General features: G+C 36.6%; 1 protein-coding gene across 2 annotated transcripts in view; it reads left to right on the top strand.

Annotated features, from left to right (window-relative positions):
* NVL (nuclear VCP like) overlaps positions 1 to 22,678 on the top strand; it is a 110,452-nt gene that overhangs the window by 40,645 nt on the left and 47,129 nt on the right. For both annotated transcript variants that reach the window (XM_057726899.1, XM_057726900.1), the window contains exons 13-18: positions 158 to 422; positions 2,282 to 2,500; positions 4,105 to 4,209; positions 7,927 to 7,989; positions 10,916 to 11,035; positions 14,763 to 14,862. In XM_057726899.1, the coding sequence (XP_057582882.1) occupies positions 158 to 422; positions 2,282 to 2,500; positions 4,105 to 4,209; positions 7,927 to 7,989; positions 10,916 to 11,035; positions 14,763 to 14,862 (872 nt within the window). The remainder of the gene's footprint in view (positions 1 to 157; positions 423 to 2,281; positions 2,501 to 4,104; positions 4,210 to 7,926; positions 7,990 to 10,915; positions 11,036 to 14,762; positions 14,863 to 22,678) is intronic.

Below are 22,678 nucleotides of genomic sequence, written 5' to 3'. Positions count from 1 at the left end.
AATAGCAATTTAGCATTTGTTGAATGAGTAACCTATTTGACCTTATACCTGTTATAATTCCATTGACAGGAAGGAAGGACTTCAAATAAATGTATTCGGTGACTTGTCTTTACTAGTAGGTTAGGAATCTGAATTTCTTTTCTTGTCTTTTCTACAGAATACTTCAGACTTTGTGCAGAAAACTGAGACTTCCTGAAACTTTTCATTTTCGTCACTTAGCACACCTAACTCCAGGCTTTGTTGGTGCTGACCTGATGGCACTCAGCCAGGAGGCAGCCATGTGTGCAGTCAACAGGGTCTTAATGGAGCTGCAGGAGCAACAGAGGCAAAATCCTGAGATTGAAGGTTTGCCTTCTGGAGGAGGCCAAGAAGAAAGGATTGGAACTGAACCCACTTCTAAAACACAGGGGCTTTCTATACAGGTACCTTAAACTGTCATCTAAACGTTTTTAATTTGTGTTATCTTACAAGTAGGCAAGTGTCAGTGTAATCGAGGTTTATGATTTTCTGTTTTATTGGCATTGTATCTCTACAATAATTATCAGCTATACCCAGAATGTCTATAATTTGAAAAGTACAAGTTGTTTTATTGATATTTTTTCAGTTGATTCTGAATTCCTTTTTAAGTAATGATTATGAAATCTAGAGCAGGTGTTGGCAAACTATGGCTTACCTGCTCACTGCCTGTTTTTGTAAATTAAAGTTATGTTGGAGCACAGTCATACTCCTTTATTGACTTTTCTATTTTCACACTTCACAGCAGAATTCGCATTGTGTGCATACAGCAGAGACCACATGGCCCACAAAGCCTTTGGTGTTTACTCTCTGATTCTTTACAGAAAATGTTTGCCAACTCCTGTGACAACATTGGCATTTTGTTATATTCCCAGATTACTTTTTGGATAGGTAGACTAAGATAGTCTGCTTATGCAACCCTATCCTTGTCCCTAGCTGCAAATTGAGTACAGTGCTGAGAATGTGACAGGGACATTTATCGTCCAGGATCTCTTAAAATTTTGAATTTTCTGAGTCATGAAAACTCAATATAACATTTATATAGCATTTTATAGCTTGCACTTGGGGCTTTTGTATATTATGTAATTTTATCCATATAACTTTGTTAAGTAAATATCATTACTTGCCCCATTTCATAATCAAAGAAACTAAGCTTTAAGAGACTGTGACTTGCTCAAGTCCACACGGCCTCTACTTTCCAGAGCAGGAACTTAGATCCAGGTCTTTTGTTTTCAAATCATTTGTCTGTTCCGTACTCATTTGGAACCAATGATATCTGTTAAAAATAGTAGTAAACTCATTGCTTTTATAATATTGCGTATAAATTAGGATTTTACAGATTGAGTTATTCAGAATTACTTTTTTTTTATAATTTTATTTATTTATTTATTTATTTATTTATTTATTTATTTATTTATCTTATTGGCTGTGTTGGGTCTTCGTTGCTGCACACAGGCTTTCTATAGTTGCGGCAAGTGGGGGCTACTCTTCCTTGTGGTGCGTGGGCTTCTCATTGCAGTGGCCTCTCTTGTTGCAGAGCATGGGCTCCAGGCGCATGGGCTTCAGTAGTTGCAGCACATGGGCTCAGTAGTTGTGGCTCATGGGCTCTAGAGCACAGGCTCAGTAGTTGTGGCACATGGGCTTAGTTGCTCCGTGGCATGTGGTATCTTCCTGGGGCAGGGATTGAACCCGTGTCACCTGCATTGGCAGGTGGATTGTTACCCACTGCGCCACCTAGGAAGTCCCAGAATTACTTTTTATATCTGTTCTTTCATATTCCTCACAAAGCAAAAAATCTGCCTTTGAACTTCAGGATTCATTAGTACTAGGGAAGTTGTCTGCTTTCTGTTTAGTTGATAAACTATCAGGGGACCATATTGTGAAATTATACTGCCACCAAAGTAACTTTGTTTTAATTTCATCAAAATTCAGCTGTTTCATGAATATTTGTAAATGAAGAATGGAAATACATAGTTGTTGAAATGTGTATTTACCACTGCTTACGTTTGCTATAGCTCACCCTAGTATAGTATATACAAATCATTCTTCTATATTTGATGATAGTCACTGTACCTTTGCTTGAGTAAATCAAATGATCCATTTAGAGCAAAATAAACGACTTATATCAATGGAGAAAATTATTAAAATGCCTAGAAGTTCATATAGCTTACAGAAATATTGCAGTAATAATTTTTTAAAGTACAAACAATAATTTTTTCAACAAACTTTGTGGTTTTAATTTTTTCCCTCATTTGTTCCCTTTAAGGATGAATTGCAAAGGCTGCTGCGGTTGCTAAGGAACCAAGATCCCCTTTCAGAGGAGCAGCTGCAAGGGCTGTGCATTGAACTGAATGATTTCATTGTTGCTCTGTCCTCTGTCCAACCCTCTGCTAAAAGGGAAGGCTTTGTCACTGTCCCTAATGTGACATGGGCAGATATTGGTGCCCTGGAAGACATTAGAGAGGAGCTCACCATGGCAATATTGGTCGGTATATCTGTCCCTAACCATTGTTGGTGTGTGTGATGGGTAAATGACCATGTGCATGCACCAGGTTGTATCTCTAAATTGGCTTAACTGTATGTTTTCTTTTATATGTTCTGTTGTATTATTACTAAGCCCCCAGTAATGGTTTTTCATTCTTCTGAGATCTTTTTTAGACTTATGCTTTTGGTTGTGCTTGAATTCTGTGACAGTGAGTTTTTAAAAAAGAAAGAAAGAAAGAAAAGAAAAAAGTGCAGGTTTCAACCAAGAATAAATTATTTGAGAAATACTTTCTGAATTTGATTACGCTCATAAGGGTCAAAACAGGTTGGTTTTTTTTGGGGGGGGTTATTTTGGCTGCATTGGGTCTTGGTTGCAGCACGCGGGATCTTTGTTGAGGCATGCGGGATCTTTCATTGTGGCACAAGGGCTCTTCGTTGCAGCATGCGGGCTTCTCTCTAATTGTGGCATGTGGGTTTTCTGTCTCTAGTTGTGGCATGTGGGCTCCAGGGCACGGGGGCTCCAGAGTACGTGGGCTCTATAGTTTGTGGTATATGGGCTTTCTAGTTGAGGTGCGCGCGAGCTCAGTAGTTGCGGCATGAGAGCTTAGTTTCTCCCGTGGCATGTGGGATCTTAGTTCCCTGAACAGGGATCGAACCTGTGTCCCCTGCATTGAAAGGCAGATTCTTTACTACTGGACCACCAGGGAAGTCCCTCAAAGCAGTTTTGGGTTTTTTTGTTTGTTTGTTTTGTTTTGTTTTGTTTCTTTATAAATTTATTTATTTATTTATTTGTTGGCTGCGTTGGGTCTTCATTGCTGCACAGGCTTTCTCTAGTTGCATCAAGCAGGGGATACTCTTTGTTGTGGTGCCCGGGCTTCTTATTGCAGTGGCTTCTCTTGTTGTGGAGCATGGGCTCTAGGCGCGTGGGCTTCAGTAGTTGTGGCTCACGGGCTCTAGAGCACAGGCTCAGTAGTTGTGGCACAGGCTTAGTTGCTCCGCGGCATGTAGGATCTTCCCAGACCAGGGATTGAACCCATGTCCCCTGCATTGGCAGGCAGATTCTTAACCACTGTGCCACCAGGGAAGTCCCTCCAAGCAGTTTTAATGCCCATGAAACTTTGGATTAATTTTCATTTACTCTTACTTTTCCACTTTCCTGGTCACTTCATGGTTTATTAGTGATGTATGATCTATTTAGAGATGTGAAACTACTGAAAGAGAAAATATGTGGAGGTGATAGTGAACAGGTATCCCTTGCTTTTGACTACGTAGAGTAGTGCTGCTTTTGATATCTTGAGGGGGCATTGCCTAAAGTTTTTATAACCTGGAAATCTAGATGCATTTTCTAAAAATTGAGTTTAAAATGTTGGAATATTGTATTTAAAATGTTTTCAGAACTTACATGTAAGTATGAATTTTCCAAGTGCAGGGATTTTAAATTTATCACCATTTACTTCATGCTTGGAACAGAGGTAAGCATTCTGGGCCAGGCACTGTTCTTATCTCCTGGCCACACAGTGTTGAAAGTGGGCATCTAGAGATGATGTGAATGTGCAGTATAAAATGGACATTTGTAACAGATCGCTGTTGGGATCTGTTTTCCAGGCACCGGTACGTAACCCAGATCAGTTCAAAGCTCTTGGGTTGGTGAATCCAGCTGGAGTCCTCCTTGCTGGTCCTCCTGGCTGTGGGAAAACTCTTCTGGCAAAGGTATGGAATAATTCAACTGCATGTGTTTCATTTCTTACTATCAGGATAATACGAATTTAAATGTTACGGTGAGATATTTTTGCATAATTTCTATTAGAAGTTCAGTTTGGAAAGAATGGCAGTTTTCTTCAGGAAAGTTTCCCACTTTTATCTTAATTACAAGAGGTATATCATTGGAAAAGAACATTTAAATCAACCATAACCCCATCAATTTTAACACAGAAATTATCATATTTTCTGTGTATTATGTTCTGACTTTTTAATGAGCATTATCACACAGTTGTAGTTTGTAGCTCACCTTGTTTCCTGCTTTGGTATAGTTATTATTTATAGCTTAAGTATTTTCCTCTGTGTTCCTTATTACAGTTATTTTGAAAAATTGGTTTTTTACAACCGAAAATATAGATAAGCAACAGGGAGAAACATTATTTATAATCCTCTCACTACTGCCTACTAGTGACCACTGTTTCATTTTTTGTTAGACCTTCCAGATGGTCTTCCATACACACATAACAAGATAATATGCGTAGCTTTTACACGTGTTTACAAATGTAAGGTTTTTAAACATGCATTTCTCACTTAGCAATATTTCTTGAACGTCTTCCCATGTCAATACATACAGATACACATCAGTATTTTTAATACCTGCATAGTATTCTACCACAAAGATGCTCTATAATTTATGGAAATGATCCCCTATTAAAACAACACTGCATGAAATAGTCCTGTACATACATTTTTGTACCTTAACAGGTAATTTTAACCGAATACCTTCCTGAATAATTTTTCAGTAAAAAGAATTTATGTATTAAAAGCTTTTGATCTGTTGCCACTTGATCAAAATTATCTCCCAGTTACATTTGGTCCATTACCAAAGTGCCTTCCAAAAAGTTTGTACCAGTTTCACTCCTTTCAATAGGATATGAGTATCCATTTACCCAACACCCTAAATTAGCAATAGCCATTAAGATTGTTTTTAATAGTTGACAATCTAATAGGTAAAAATGGTATCTTATAGTTTTTAAGTTACATTTTAAAGATTACTAGTGAGCTTTTAAAAATAATACATTTATTGGCCTTTTTCTTAGTGAATTGTCTGTTCATATCCTTTGCTTTTTCTATTGACATGCATGTGATTTTCTTATTTATAATCACTCCATTTATTAAGATCTGTCATATTTGTAACATTAGTGTTTTTGGCCTTTTTACTTTATTGACTGTATTTTTGATACTTATATAGTGCGGTTTTTTCTTTTCATATTTATATGGGCAAATTTCTCAGTTTTTTTGTGATTTTTTCCCCCTTTGGAATCATGCTTATTAGAAACATTTTTCTTATCTGTAATTTATATTAGCCATCTTTTAATTAATTAATTAATTAATATATTTTTATTGCCTATGTTGGGTCTTCATTGCTGTGTGTGGGCTTCCTCTAGTTGCAGAGAGCAGGGGCTAGTCTTTGCTGGCGGTGCACAGGCTTCTTTCTCATTGCGGTGGCTTCTCTTGTTGCGGAGCATGGGCTCTAGGCAAGTGGGCTTCAGTAGTTGTGGCATGCAGACTCAATAGTTGTGGCTCATGGGCTCTAGAGCGCAAGCTCAGTAATTGTGGCACATGGGCTTAGTTGCTCCACAGCATGTGGGATCTTCCGGAACCAGGGATTGAACCCATGTCCCCTGCATTGACAGGTGGATTCTTAACCATTGCACCACCAGGGAAGTCCTAGCCATCATTTTTAATGTCTGTGTAATATTCCATCTATAATTTACTTAAACCCTTATCAGCTTTTAAAGATATTTGGATTACTTGTAAATAAAATTAAAATTAATGTCATTTTTTAATAAGTTCCATAGCAGCCAAATAATTTGTGGCTCCTCAGTAAATACCAAATATCCACAATGCTGTTTGCTCACGTATGTGTGTGTGTACACACACACACACGTGTATATAATATACATGTAGTTTTTTAAAACTTATTTTTAATCACATTTCTAAATTTCCTGGCTTAAAGCTTCCAGTACTCTTACAAGGCATTGCTGTAAAGGAGTTTGGAAACAAGGAGGGAGAGGAGAACACCACAGTTGCTGGTCTATATTTTTTCACAATTTTAGAAAAGCATAGCCAGAAGGACGGTCCTGCGAGCTAAATATGTGAATTCACCAGGTAGATACAGTTCCCTTGCCTGGGTACCTTGTAATGTGTTTGTTTTTTAATTAGTTATATCTGCCTTTGACTAGTTCTGTTCACGTCAGAAAGGAGATAGCTTGGATCATTTGAAATCCAGAGATAATGTTAAGACATCATAGATCAAGTTTTTCTTCTTCTTCTCACCACCCCCTCCCAAAATTACCAACAATTTGATACCTCTCTGTTCAGTCAGATTTCTGGTATCTGACCATTTGGAGCAAGGAATCTTACCTAGGACTCTATAAATGGACTTCAACAGCTCACTGCATCCATGAGCCCAGGCAGTATATTATGTGTATAAATATTTTTTCCAGGGAGAGTTTCACCACTTTCATTAGATTCTTCAAGAGATACATAACTATATGCCTGAGAATCTAGAAGTAATAGAAAATGTCCTTGAATGGCAGAAGCAAAGTGTTATTTGAAGTAAAATTATGGAACCACGTATCAGTCAGAACCTAGCAGCCTAGAATTGGATATAAAATTAAGATTTTGGATGATCTTTGTTGTTGTTTACTCATGATAACAATAACATAATGGAAATTTTCTAAGCACTAGCACATAGTAAGTATATAAAGAGAGTCAAGGTAAAGGCATGTGATTGCTGGGGCTGACACGCTGAAAATTGATGACTATTAAGAAGGAAACTGGTATGAGAATAGTAAAAATCATATAGTCATCTGGAACTATTATAGTATGGAAGCAAACAGCTCCTAACACTGAGTACAAGATTCATGATGATATCCATGAAAAAATTAAATTATGTTCACTGTATTTCACTTATATGGCAAGAATTTCCAATAATTTCAGGAACTGTTGGGCGTTTTAATGGGTGAAATCTTAGTTATCTGGAATATAGATGTTGAAAACCTAATGTAGATGTATATCCTGACTCTACTTAGAGCGTGAGAGGTAGGAAAATTAAGAAATTGGCAGCAAGAAAGACATTGTAAGATGTGCATATAAGCTTTCATCTCTGCAATAAAGTATAATTTATGGATCCTTCTACGCATATAACCATATATTTCTCCTTTGTTATTGTCTTTGGCTTTGAGCCATGCAGTTGAATCTTTATTTATTAAAAAGTAATCTATAAATACTGTAAAGACTGCTGATGCTTTTGAATTTTGGTTTATCAATGAATGAATGAATAATTGCATTCATTGGGCAGGGCATTTGTTTATACAGAGATTATGATTTCACTAGGATTTTGAGCTAGGGCTACAAATACGCTTACATGTACCATGTTTATGTAAACAAAACATTTACATAAATGTTTCATGTCATTTCTATCTGATTTCTAGTCTGTCTGAGTAATTTGTGGAGAGTTTTAGGTGTACATTTACTTCCTTTGATTTTCTTTTTATCCATTTCTGCTTTTCCCATTTGTCTCCTCTCCTTCTAATGAGAAAGAGGCAGCTATTAAAAAGGGGAAATAGAGTATAAACTATAAAAGACCTTGCATTATCACAAATTATTGTTATTATTTTATTGTATACTCGTCATATTTGTGTCTTTGTTTACTCTTTCTAGGCTGTTGCAAATGAGTCTGGGTTAAATTTTATATCCGTCAAGGGCCCTGAATTACTAAATATGGTAAGTTATTGTGGCATTAGCCATTATTTTTGATTAGGAAAAGTAATGGTCACTCAAATTACAGGGTCTTCAGGTCACTGAAACAGTCATGGTATTTTGGTAAAATCACTTCAGTGGGAGTGAAGAGATTGTGCTTTGTTCTGCTGTCCTGTTTACTGTGTATAAGTGCTTTCTTAATTAAGTCTGATAACCTCTGAGTCTGTTTTCTCACCAGCAAAATGAAAATAGTCAGAATAGTCAACATTTTAAAGAGTTACCTCTGAATTTGCCAAGCACTTTGTATATGGTATTATTCAACAACTCTGTGAGGTACGAATTTTTGTTTCCTCTGATTCACAGATGAAGAAACTTAAGCTTGGAGGGGTTGTATAACTTGGCCAGTGTCTGACAGCTTGGGGATAGTGGAGCTGAGATTTGAGTCTGGGTTGTCTGACTCCTGATCTGCTTTCCTTGTACTGTTGTTGTGTCGCTCAAATGAGATAAAGATTAATAAATAAAAATACTCAGGGAGAAAGAAATCACAAAAGTACAATATATAATAACTTCTTTCTACATTTATGCAGTTTATATCAAATTTAAGAGACTTTGAATTTCTTATTTCTTGTTCATCTCTATGAAATTGAAAATGCCATTCCATCATATTCAAACAGAAGAAATGGAAGTGGTATCATGTGTTTTAGAGGCTTTTTCAATTTATCCCCTCTGATTTTTTATATGTTTCCTATTAAATATATTACTTTACTCCTAAAATAATGATTTATACTTTTATCTTTACTTTTCTTACGCTTCATTATGGCTTTCCAGTGGAGGAGGTACTCGAAATCAGCCTTGAGGGGAGGGGATTGTTGCAGAGGGGCAGGTTGAGGTTGGAAAACAAGTAATAGCCAGACAGTGCAAGGCCTTCGTACCAGGGTAGAGTTGGAATGTTACCTTTAGAATTTCAGAGAGCTAGCGGAGTATAACGTTTTTTTAAGAGTGTAATATTTTTAAATTTTATTATGAAATATTTCAAGCATATAAGAAGTTATAAAAAGTAATATAATGTAAATCTGGAGCTCTGAATAGATTTGGGAGTCAGTATCATCTAAATGGTACCTAAAACCTAAGGAATGGATGAGGTCTGCTAGGATGAGTAGTATTGTAAGGTGGCTTCTGACAGAACCTTGAAATACACCAACAATTACAGGCCAAGGAAGGAAAAGCTGGCAAAAGAGACTGATTGTTCTGAAGGTGGAGGACACCTAAGACTTTCTAAGCCTGAAAACCTAGGGAAGATAATTTCTTCCATCTGTTGATATAACCAAACAATATAAAAGAAATTGAAAGTAGGACTTTGGAATTGGCAATTAGAATGTTATTAGTGGCTGTAGGGAAAATATTTTCAGTAATTTTGTTTGCAAAAGCCAGATTGTAATGATTGAAAACTTAATAGCAAATAAGGAATTAGAAATAATTATAGGATCCTTATTTGAAATACGAGTATTTCTTAAATGCCAAGATAGTAGGGTTTTCTTTTGTTTGTTTAATTTTTAATCATTGTTACTTTTTTTTAAGATGAATTGATTTTAATCTGTCCTTTTGAAACTTTAGGTTTACCTTCCCCTAAATTAAATTTCCTTTTACTTAGTCATTTTTGTTTGCTATATCCAAAGTCCCTTTGCCAGCTTTATTGAGTCTTCTCTTCCATCCTTGTTTGAAACTCTCTCTCCCAACTCACTGATTATCTTTTCTTTAAAAATATCTACTGAGTGTTTTGGTTCAGCACTCCAAATATAATTTTTGCTGATTTAGATTTTTCAGGAAACTAAACTGGTCTGCTATATTTGTATGCTGTATAGAATGTTATGATCAGAGAAAAATTTGAAAGGGTCATGACTTTTGCTTTCCAAGTACTTTAAGATGTAATATAGTGAAGATAGAATAGCTCAAAAGTTGTAATAGTAGAAAGTGGTATAAGAGCAAAGAAGAGAAAGTGATGGAAAGAAAGATTAATGATCTTTTGGAATGCAAGAACTGTTCAGAGGTACGTTGGAAAAGCAGTTCAAGTGAGAGAAGCAGAATAAGCAAAAGCACAAAAGTAAAGAACAGGATAGATCTGAGGAAAAGCAGTTCTACTCAAATAGAAAATAAAAATACTTTAATCACTGTCATCTGTGATGTATTCTGTGCCTTAATTACTTTACTATGACCATATAATCATAAAATAGCATAAAAGATACCATATCATATAATTGGTACTGTAAAGACATTTTCACATTTTGTCTTACTTAGCAGTATTATTACGAGAACGAAAACTTTTCTTAGTTAACTAGTTTGAAATTTTACAAGAACGATTTCTTGTGCTTAGCTAAAAGTAAAGCTGTATTTTTACATATAACTTTTATATTAATTAGTCCTAATATTATAGCTGCTTGTGAATTGCTTTGTATTTTGATTTTACCACACAATACACATTATGAAACCTGGTATATGTCTAGCTTGCTCCATTTGCCTCCTCTGATGCTGTGTGACCATTAGCTCTTACTTTAGCAAGATAACCTGTGTAGAAACGACAGTAGAACAGTAAATTGTCTTGTTCGCATTTAAAATACTGTTGAATTAATGAAAATTACTGCTGGGTATTTTATATACATAAAGCTTTGATCAGTTCTAAAATACCATAGAATTGTGGGATTTTTTTTTTTTTTTGACCTATAGGAGACCTTACATTCTATTGTCTTCATTTTATAAATGAGGAAATTTATAATAAGCTTAAATAATAGCTTATTTTTATTAAGTTGAACCACATATAACTGTCTATTTTTGACCTAATACTTTCTGGACTCTGACATATAAATGTCATTTAAAACTAGTACTACTATAATTTGGCCCAGACTCCAAAATTGAAACATCTCTACATTTTATTTCCATACATGTATATGATTAGTACGTTGGTGAGAGTGAGCGTGCTGTGCGACAGGTTTTTCAACGAGCCAAGAACTCCGCACCCTGTGTGATATTCTTTGATGAAGTGGATGCCTTATGTCCTCGAAGATCAGTCCGAGAGGTAGGTATCATAGTTTAGTGATTACAGATTTTTTTTAAACACCATAAACCTTTTGTAAGTTCTTATAAAGTTATGTAAAGTTCAAATAGTTCTTATAAAGTTATTCCTTGAGAACACTGAGACTCTCTAAGTGAAGAAATATGGTAATTTGAAAACAGGGCCTAGGGATAACAGTTGTATTTTTATTAGCCTCTGTATCCATTTTTTTTCTGTGTATTATTTTGGTTGTACATATCTGATTCACACAAATTAGTTGTTGGGAATGGAAGTGATTATTAGTTTTGGATAGCCTGCCTTGTAATCTTATTGTTCTCTTCAGAGTTCTTGAGACAGGAGAAAATATAATTTAAGACATACACTCAAAGTAGAGTCAGATAATATGCTTTAAGACTCAGCACCGTTTCTGTCTAGGTAAGCTATAAATTGGTCAGCATTAAATACCACTTGCATTACTACACTGAGTCACCATTCTTAGAAATTTCAGTACAGTGAGTGCCCATAAACAGTTATCAGGAATACTGTTATAAAAGAGTTTGGATCGTAGTGAAGCATAATATAAAGAATATATTTAAAAAAAGAAGAATATATAACCTTTTGAAGAGGATAGCAAAGACTGTGTAATAAGTACATTTATTACTAGATAATTAAGGAAGTGATTATATTTCTTATGTGATTTATTTTTAAATAGTTATTCTATGTGTGTTCTTGGGTTGTGAAACATTTATTAAGGTACCTCGTTTTGCTTAAAATTCCTAGAAGCGTTCAAAAGTTGCAAAATAAAACTTGGCTAGAATAAATGTGCTTCATATCACAGCAATTTTGTTTCCTCACCTAGTGGTCAGCAGTATCACAGAAAATTCTTATTACAGTCTTATCTCCTATAGTGATGTCAGTGGCCAGGGTAGAGATCCTTCCCAGGTTCTCCTGCTGGCTGTCATGTTCTAGAATCTAATGTGGGATCCAGAGCAAAACCGTACAGATTATATCCAGCTGGTGGGGCATGGTATGCTCCAGATTTTACTCCTTTTTATTCCCTTTTGCTGTGAATTAAACTTTTTGTTCATCAACAGCCCATTTCATTGGTTTGCATCCCTCTGTTATCAGCTGGTAATTTAAACCAGGAGGAGTTCACTGAGGTATATCCAGGCAATTCCTTGCCCTTCAAAGAAGTCTGCATTCTCATGAACTACATTTCTGACTTCTAGGTTATCTCTGTCTTGGCTGTCTACTACCACACATCTCTGTATTCAGATAAATGCGTTTTGCTGTAACAGTTTCACCTGAAGGGGATTCTGAAAATATTTTAAAATCGAATGTATTCTTTTTTTTAATAATGCAAGTTTTTCATGAATACATACTTATGAAAAATATAAATAAATACAAGTATAAAGAGAGTGAAGTCTTGTTTTCCTCCCTGTTACTCTTCTTGGAGATTACTTCTGCTGACAGTTTAGTGTTTTGCATTTGTAGTCTAGAACATTTTCTGTAAGCTTAAAAACATGTATGATTTAAACTTCTTTTTTTATATAAATGTGGTCATTCTATGTGGCACTTTCCACATGTATTTAATAACTTATTTTTTAAATATTGCATAAATATTCCACAGTCTGGAATGAGAAGAATTAATTCAATAATTCCTCTCTTTTGGACATTTACATTGTTTCCAGTTGTTTCTCTTATAAACATAACTGTATTAAACATTCTTATCACATATTTTTGTGCACATGTGGGAATATGTGAGAGTTTTGGAAGTAGAATTTCTGGGTAGAAAATGTATATATATCTATTTTTAAAGCTAATATTAAATCATTCTTCACAAAAACTACCAATTACATACACCTACCAACTAAAAATAACCATTTCCTACACCTTTGTCAACAATGGGTAATACCCGTCTTTTTATTTTTCTCAATTTTTTTGGCAAAACATGATGTTAAATTTTAGTATTCATGTCTCTGACCCTTTTGCTGTTGAAATGTTTTTCTATACTCACTTCAGCAGCACATACACTAGAAATGAAATGTCTTCCCCCTCCTTTTTTTTAAGTTTTTTTGGATGTGGACCATTTTTAAAGTCTTTGTTGAATTTGTTACAGTATTGCTTCTGTTTCATATTTTGTTTTTTTTGGCCAAGAGGCATGTGATCTTAGTTCTCTGACCAGGGATCAAACCCACACCCCCTGCATTGGAAGGCAAATTCTTTTTTTTTTTTTTTTTAATTTTATTTATTTATTATTTTTTTGGGGGTACACCAAGTTCAATCATCTTTTTTTATACACATATCCCCGTATTCCCTCCCTCTCTTGACTCCCCCCCACCCTCCCCGTCCCAGTCCTCTAAGGCATCTTTCATCCTGGAGTTGAACTCCCTTTGTTATACAGCAACTTCCCACTGGCTATCTGTTTTACAGCTGGTAGTATATATATGTCTGTGCTACTCTCTCGCTTCGTCTCAGCTTCCTCAGCAAATTCTTAACCGCTGGACTGCCAGGGAAGTCCTGTCTTCCCCTTTTTTTGTTGTTAATTTATAAGAGCTTTTTATATGTGGTAGAAATTAATCTGTTGTCCAGTTGTGTGTATTGGTACTATTTTTCCCAGTTTTATCACTTGTTATATAAAATTTTGTAATTTTAATATAGTAAAGTCTATCAGCTTTTTCCTAAATTGATTCTGAGGTTTTTGTCTTGCTTAGGTAGGACAATGTTGGTTTGTTTTTTGGTTTTTTGTTTTGTTTTTTAACCCAGTACTTCTTTCTTTCTTTTTTTTTTTTTTTGAGTTTGGATTATAATTCTGTTAATCTCCTAACTGTTAATACTAGGTCTCCAAGGAGTAATAATAAGGTGCATCAAATTTTTTTTTCTGGAGAAATCAGTATGTTAAACTCGTTACCACATCTGTACATAAAATTTATGTTGAAGAAAGGCAATTACTGACAAAAAAAGAAACACAGCACCATTTCCTCCATTATGCATTTTTTAAATTTCTGTATTTAAGGGATAAATATCCCTCTATTCACCAACTCCCTGAACCTTTCTCTTAGATGTTGCCCTGAGGTAGCTCAACTTTGTACTACATGCTTCAAGGAGAAGAGAAAAGGCCTTAGTGTCCCCGCTGAAAGCTCTGGAATATCCAATATCCTGAGAAGTCTGATCTGGCATTCAAAAGCTGAGTCTAGATTTGCCCAAGGGGAAATTCATTGTGGCTATTAGATCTTTTATTTATTTATTTATTTTATTGAAGTATAATTGATTTACAATGTGTTAATTTCTGCTGTACAACAAATTGATTTAGTTATACATATATTTACATTCTTTTTTGTATTCTTTTCCATTCTTTTCATATTCTTTTCCATTATCACAGGATATTGGATATAGTCTCAGCTATTAGATCTTTGAATAACTCGGAGGCATAAGACTGTGGAATCAGCTAGGCCTGAGGTTGAATTTCATCTCTACCCTTATCTAGTTTGGAGACCTTGGACAAATAGCCCCTCTAAGTCTTTCCTCATCTGAACTGTGGATAATAGCAGGATTGCTGGGGAAGCACACTGATGAAACATGTTTTGTACAGTGCTTAGATACAGGGACTGCTTAGGAAATGATAATTGTTATATCTTTTGACAAAAGCTTTCATTCAAGTTAGGAAATGTATTATTTTGTATGGGAAAAAAATGGCGATGTATTTTTCTTTTTATTGGGAGCTGATGGAGCTGTGTGTGTTTATTTTTAGACAGGGGCAAGTGTCCGGGTGGTGAATCAACTACTCACAGAGATGGATGGTCTGGAAACACGTCAGCAGGTCTTTATCATGGCAGCCACTAACAGACCAGGTAAGAAAGAAGAATATAAAACAGATGAGTCTAAAAACTTACAGCATTTACAAACAATATAATTTACATACATCCTAGTAAAGAAAGATTAAATGTGGGAAATCCCTTTTTGGTTCTAAGTTGGAATAAAACCTTAGAAAACTTTTATGTAAGCTATAGTGAAAAAAAAAAGATAGTATTATTGTCTGTATTCTGTAAGATTTGTTTTCTGTGGTGGTGCACAGAAAGTTGTCTTGTTGGCAGAGAACCCTTGTAACATACAATTTTTTTTAAGCTCTTTATTGGAATATAATTGCTTTACATTCTTGTACAACATATACTTTTGACCACAAAGTATTATCAGAATTTATGTCCTATGGTTTCTCTAAAGCTTATAAGGGACAAGAACCAGACTTTTTTTTACACTGTATCTGAAGATTGAAAATAGGTTTTTAAAGTTTTATACTGGAAGCATGTCCTTATACCTGTACTTAACTATTTTTAAAAATTGTTAAAAAGCTTAAGTACTCTGTTAGGGATTTAGAAAAAAAAAGTCTTAAAACTTCAAAAGTACTGAAGGTGGCTTTTACTTTGGGTCCTCAATTCTCTTCATATTGTTTACTACTTTGCCATCCATGTGAGCCACTCTAACATAACTGCTCCTACATTGATATTTGTCGTAATAGCTATGTCTGCCAGCAATGACATGGGACTTCAGTTGTTTAAATGGATTTTTCAGTTTTCAAGCTGATATAATTTTTTATTTCTTGTAAGTTAATATGGATACTAAAACCTTCATGAATTATATACCATTTCATTTTAAAATGAAAAATCGAGAGGTGTTATGGCTTATACTTTGACTCTTATCTTTGAATTAGAAGATACTCTGTTTGAGTTAGGCAGAACTGAGTTTGTGTCCTGGATGTAGCACTTCAATATCTTACTAATCGCTCTCTTTCAACCCCCAACTGAGTAGATTATAATTCAGTTCTGATACTAACAACCTGGAGTTGTTGTCAGAACCTGCAGGTTAAGGGATCAGTCGTCTACAAGACTGCCCTACTTCAGATGCCAGCTGCAAGTGGTGTCTCGAGGGCACCCTCACTTCTGACCAGCCTGCTACAAACTTGGGGATTCCCATGCCCCCCCCCCCCGCCCCAAGGTTCAATAATTTGCTAGAATAACTAACAAAATGCAGAAAAGCACTATACTTACAATTATAGTTTATTATAAAGGGTACACTTAGGGCTGGGTCTCAAAGGCGGTGCAGAGCTTCCGTGCCTTCTCTCCAGGGAGTCAGGGCAGATCACCCTCCTGGCACAGCAGTGTGTTCATCAACCAGGAATCGCCTTCAAGTTTGATGACTAGAGTTTTTATTGAGATTTCATTATGTATCCATGAGTGATTGACTCATTAGCCAAGTCATTGAACTCAGTGTCCACCTCACCCTACTTCCCCACGTGTCTGGCTCCAAGTTCCAACCCTCTAATCAGATGGTAACCAGCCCCACCCTGAAGTTATCTCAGGGCCAACCTTGTGTCATCTCATTAGCATAACAAAGACACTCTTGTTACTCAGAAAGCTCTAGCCAGGAACCAGGGACAAAGACCAAATGTATTTATTCTTTATTATACCACATTAATCCTGGGCATGTGTTACTTCTTCTTGCTAACCAGTACTTCTTCATCTATAAAATGAGTATAATAATACCTAATAGGCAGTATTGTCACAAAGCTTAAGTTATGTTGGTACCAGTGTGTGGTAAGTAGTTCATCATGAGCACTTTTGGTATTAGCATCAGGAGCAGTCATTAGGTCATACAATCAGAGAGTCATCCTAGAAGAAACCTTGAAGGTCTCTCAGATTTGGACAGAATCACATTCTACCTTTCCTGAGCGGCTACAGATTTCTTTGGTGAGCACGGGCTACTCAGTGTGGTCACTTCTCTTGTTGCAGAGCACAGGCTCTAGGTGTGCGGCCTTCAGTGGTTGCGGCACATGGACTTAGTAGTTATGGCATGCAGGCTCAGTAATTGTGGCACATGGGCTTAGTTGCTATGTAGCATATGGGATCTTCTCAGACCAGGAGTCGAACCCAGGTCTCCTGCACTGGCAGGCAGATTCTTAACCACTGCACCACCAGGGAAGTCCTGATCTCTTTATTCATCTTTGAATTCCTTGAGATTCTCCAGATTCTCCTTAGTTGTAAAACCCAGAACTGAGTGTAGTAGTCTGTTGAGTTTAGCCAGTGAATGACAGGATGAATGTGGTACCTCTCTTTTGTTCCTTCCAGTGTCCCTGATATTGTCTTCCCCTCCACTGTACCTCCCTTTCTCCCCATAACTGCATTACATTGCGGGTCCACATAAATTTAAAAATGGATGTTCTAGATCTTTTCATTTGTGTTGATGCTTAGTTGACAGTTCTGTTCCATTGTATTCTATCCTGTGACATTCTGGTTTGATTGTTTATAATTGATTTCTGCTCAGCTTTAAGAAACCCCTTCTTGCCCGATGCTCTGGTCAACTACTTCTGCGTGACCAACTACTGTGATACTTAGTGGCTTAAAATCACCATTTTTGCATTGTTCATAATTTTGTAGGTCAGGAATTCAGGGAGGGCTTGTCCAGGTGGTTATCTCTGATCCACATGCCACCAGCAGGCGTGGCTGGGCCAGAGGATCCCCTTCCAAGGTGACTTCTTTACTCTTATGTCTGTTGCTTTGGTGCTCTTTGGCATTCCATACACAGCCCCCCTCCCCGCCCCCAGTTGTCATCTTCCAAGGCCTCACCATGTGGCTTGGCTTCCGTTAGCATGGTTCTCTGAGTACTCACACTTCTTACATGACAGCTGGATTCCAAGAGATAAAGGTGGAAGCTGCCATTCCTTTGAAGGCAAGGCCCAGAATGGACAAATTCTTTTGGTCAGGGCAGTGACAGGAGGACTAGATTCAAAAGGAGAGAAGTAGAAATGTAAAAAATGTGTAGTTATCTTTAATCCTTCTTATGTATATTTTTCTTTCATCACATTCTTTGTTTTATGATGCAAATTATACATTCCACTGTATGGTTTGGTGTTGTAGATCAGTCATATTAGTATAATTTTCTTTAATCTCTCACATTTACTCCTTCACTCATCAGATATGTATTGAATTTTTATTATGTGCCTGGTACTGAGCTTCAGGAATTCAAAGGTTAACAATTCAGAAAAATTCCTTGCCTGCACATATTCTGATTTGGGGCTGGGCAACAGCGGGTAAATAATAGACAATCAAATAGATAAAATAAAACAGGGTAAGAGAATGAAGAATGACTGGTGTTTGGGGAGAGGGATGCTGATTTAGACATCATGGTCCAGGAAGGCTTCTTCAGAAGTGACATATGAGCACAAACCCAAATAATGTGAAGTATCAAGCTATGCAAAAATCTGGGAGAAGGCATTCCAGGTAGAGAACAAACAATAATTATAAAGGCTCTGAAGTAGGAACAGATTTGGAGAACCAGCACACAAGAAGCCCAGTGTATCTAGAGTGAAAAGAGTTGGGGGGGCAGTGATGGAGAGGTGCAGGGAGCCTTTTAGGCCACAGTGAAGGGTAGGGATTTTATTCTGCCATGAAGTTTTTTTGTTTGTTTTTGTGTTTGTTTTTTATTAATTTATTTATTGGCTGCATTGGATCTTCGTTGCTGCACACGGGCTTTCTCTGGTTGTGGCAAGTGGGAGCTTCTCTTCGTTGTGGTGCACAGGCTTGTCAGTGCAGTGGCTTCTATTGTTGCAGAGCACAGGCTTTAGGCATGCAGGCTTCAGTAGTTGTGGCATGCAGGCTCAGTAGTTGCAGCTCGCGGGCTGTAGAGCACAGGGTAGGTAGTTGTGGCGCATGTGCTTAGCTGCTCCGTGGCATGTGGGATCTTCCCGGACCATGGCTCGAACCTGTGTCCCCTGCACTGGCAGGTGGATTCTTAACCACTGTGCCACCAGGGAAGTCCTGCCATGAAGGTTTTTTGAGTGGGGGAGTGATGTGATCTGATTTTCTTTTTCATTTTATAAAATACGTGACTTTTTTTTTTGCTTTGTATTTTGAAACAGTTATAATTCACAAGAAATTATAAAAATACACAGAAGTTCCATGTACCCAGTTTAACCCAGTTGTTACATTTTACATAACTGTGGTACAAAATCAAAACCAGGGTATAGACATTTGTCTAATATTTCTATTTCTATGCCATTTTAGCAAGTATATAGATTCATGTAATCACCACTGCAATCAACACAAGAACTATTCCATCACCGCAGAGATCTCCCTCATGCTATCCCTTTATAGTAACAACCACCTCTCTCCTACCATCTATAACTCAGGGCAAGCTCTGATCTGTTCTTCATCTCTATAATTGTGTCACTTTAAGAATTTTATACAAAGTTAGTCATACCAGCCAACCATAGGTTGGCTTTATTCACCTATTCTAATGCCCTTGAAATCGATTCAAATTCTTGTGTGTATCAATACATTGTTCCTTTTCAGTACTGAGTAGAGTAGCATTCTGTGGTGTGGAGGTTCTAGTTTGTTTAACCATTCACTTCTGGGGGCATTATGATCATTTCCAGTGTTTGGCTATTTCATATAAAGCTACTCTGAACATCTGCATATAGGTTCTTGTGTGGACGTAAGGTTTCATTTCTTTGGGACAGATTCCCAGGAGCATGATTGCTGGGTTGTATGATAATTATATGTTCAGTTTTTTAAAGAGATTGTCAGACTCTTCCTGAGTGGCTATGATTTCTATCAGTAATGCTAAGGGAGATTCAGTTTCTTTGCATCTTTGCCAGTATTTTGTATTGTCACTATTTTTATTTTATCTTTTCTGGGAGATGTATAGTGATATCTCATCATGGTTTTATTTGTATTTCTCTGATAGCTGGTGAGAACTTCTTTTCATGTGTTTCTTTGCCATCTTCTTCAGTGAATTGTCTCTTTGTTTCCTTTGCTCATTTTCTAAAATCAGACAGCTCAATTTTTTTTACTGTTGAGTTTTGAGAGTTCTTTATATATTCTAGATGTGAGTTCTTTGTCAGATATGTGATTTGCAACTTTTTGTCCCAGTCTGTAGCTTGTGTTTTCATCTTCTTAACCACAGAGATCCAAATCACTAATATTTCTTTTTATATATTATACTCTGGGGACCATGTCTAAAATCTGTTTTTTAAAACTATGTCCCAAAGGTTTTCTCCAGTGTTTTCTTCTAAAAGTTTTGTGGTTTTATGTTTCACATTTAACCTATGATCCATTTTTAGGTAACATTTATATGAGGAGCAAAGTTTAGGTCAAGGGGTTTTTTCCCTATGGGTATCCAGTTGCTCCACCATCATTCATTGAAAAAACTATCCTTCCTCCATTGAATCACTTTTGCGCTTTGTTTTCAAAAATCAGCTGGTAAATACTAGCAATGAACAATTGGAATTTGAGATTAAAAACACAATACTGTTTACATCAGCACCAAAAAGAAAGAAACAGAAAGAGACAGACAGACTTAGGCATAAGTCTAACAAAATATGTACAAGATCTATATGAAGCAAACTATGAAACTGATGGAAGAAATCAGAGAAGATCTGACTAAATGGTGAGATATTCCTTGTATATAATTGGAAAACTCAGTATTGTCAAGATGTCGATCTTCCCAATTTAGTCTATAGATTCAAAGTAATCCTAGTCAAAACCTGAACAAGTTTCTTTTTGTAAATTTTTTTTTAATAAATTTATTTGTTGGCTGCATTGTGTCTTTGTTGCTGCACACGGGCTTTCTTTAGTTGCAGCGAGTGGGGGCTACTCTTCATTGTGGTGCTCAGGCTTCTCATTGTGGTGGCTTCTCTTGTTGCGGAGCACGGGCTCTTGGTGGGCAGGCTTCAGTAGTTGCAGCACACAGGCTCAATAGTTGTGGCTCCCGGGCTCTAGAGCACAGGCTCAATAGTTGTGTTGCATGGACTTAGTTGCTCCATGGTATGTGGGATCTTCCTGGAGCAGAGACCGAACCCGTGTGCCCTGGATTAGCAGGTGGATTCTTAACCACTGCACCACCTAGGAAGTCCTTTTTTGTGAATATTGACAAATATTCTAAAGTTTATATGGAAAGAGCCACCATAATATTGAAGGAGAGAACAGAGTTGGAGGACTGACACTACCCAAATTTAAGACTTAATGGTACAGTAATTGAGAGTGTAGAGGAGTTCACTGGTGGTCTAGTGATTAGCATTCCAGGCTTTCACTGCTGTGGCCTGGGTTCAGTCCCTGGTCGGGGAACTGAGATCCCACAAACCATGTGGGCCAGCAAAAAAAAAAAAAAAGGTGATTTGTTTTAAAAAGCATAATATTGATGAAAGAATAAGATAAATAAATCAATGGAACAGAACAGAGGCCAGAAATAGACCCACACAAATATAGTCAACTGATCTTTGACAAAGGCAGTATGATGGAGAAAGGACAGTCTTTTCAACAAATGGTGGGGACTTCCCTGGTGGTCCAGTGGTTGAGAATCCGTCTTGCAGTACAGGGGATGCCAGTTCAATCCCTAGTCAGGGAACTAAGATCCCACATGCTGTGGACAACTAAGCCCATGTGCTGCAACTCCAGAGCCCACGCACTGTGGAGCCTGAGCGCCACAACTGGAAAGAAACCCAAGCACCGCAATGAAGAGCCCGTGTGCTACAACTAAGACCTGACGCAGCCAGTAAACAAACAAATAAATAAATCTTTAAAAAAAAAATGTTGCTGCAACAACTGTACACTCACATGCAAAAAACAATTTAGACACAGACCTTATACCTTTTACAAAAATTAACCAAAAATGGTGTTCTTAACCTTGGGGATCTGTGGTTAGAATTTAGGGAGTTTGTGACCCTAAATGTGAAAAACTTTCTGCTTAATTTCACCAACCCCAAACTGAAATTTAGCATTTCCTTGAATTTTGAATGTTGGCAGCAAGCCAAAGTAGTGTCCGCAACTGTTACCAGTAAAATCATAGATGTTTCTCTATCACCTTATAGTCTTTGCAGATATCACAAAATACTGTTTATACCCATACTACTCCAGTGTTACAATTCTATCAGACCTGCTGCTTAACGTTATTAATAAGGAAGTGCATATATTATTAATATCAAAATTTTGTTTTTCTAACAGTTTGATAACTTTTAATACAATTGATTTCTTTATAATCCTATGTATTTTGTCTTGTTTAAAAACGCTTTTTTTGACGTGTCCTTAAACTTTGCTGTATTCCCAAAGGAGTTCTTGACACAAAGAAGTTAGAAGATCTGTGGTCCAAGGGGAAAATTGATGTGGGCTTGATGGGAGAAGTAAGAAGTGATCAGTGGGGAACTGACCCCACTTTGGGATAGATTTTGAAGGTAAAACCAGTAGAAAGTGCTGGAATTAGATGTAGATGTGAGAAAAAGAATAAACAAAGGTTACTGTTAGCTTTTTTTTTTACATTAAAAAACTAGGTAAAAGGTTTTGCTACTTACTGAGATGGAGAGCACTTGGAAAGAAGCAAACAGTGTCTTTTCAGTTCTAAAGTATCTCTGAAAGGGGATGAAAATAAATCTATTCCATTTTCTTTATTTAAAACTCATCAAATCAACTATACTCCAATAAAATTTTTTTAAAAATTAAAAAAAAACTAATCAGTGATAACAACTGGAGTTCATGGAGCCTCGTTAAATGCTAAGCACTGTGTTAACACATTTTTGACAGGAGAAATGGCCACAGACATTAGTTTCTGCAAAAATTCCCTGGTCCTTAATGTGTCGTCTTCACCTTGTTAAACCTCTCAACAACCCTGTGAGGAAAGTAC

The sequence above is a fragment of the Hippopotamus amphibius genome, chromosome 3 (genome assembly GCF_030028045.1).
Source record: "Hippopotamus amphibius kiboko isolate mHipAmp2 chromosome 3, mHipAmp2.hap2, whole genome shotgun sequence".
Lineage (NCBI taxonomy): Eukaryota > Metazoa > Chordata > Mammalia > Artiodactyla > Hippopotamidae > Hippopotamus > Hippopotamus amphibius.
The sequence above is the reverse complement of the archived record's forward strand: the minus strand, read 5'-3'. Positions and strand labels throughout refer to the sequence as shown.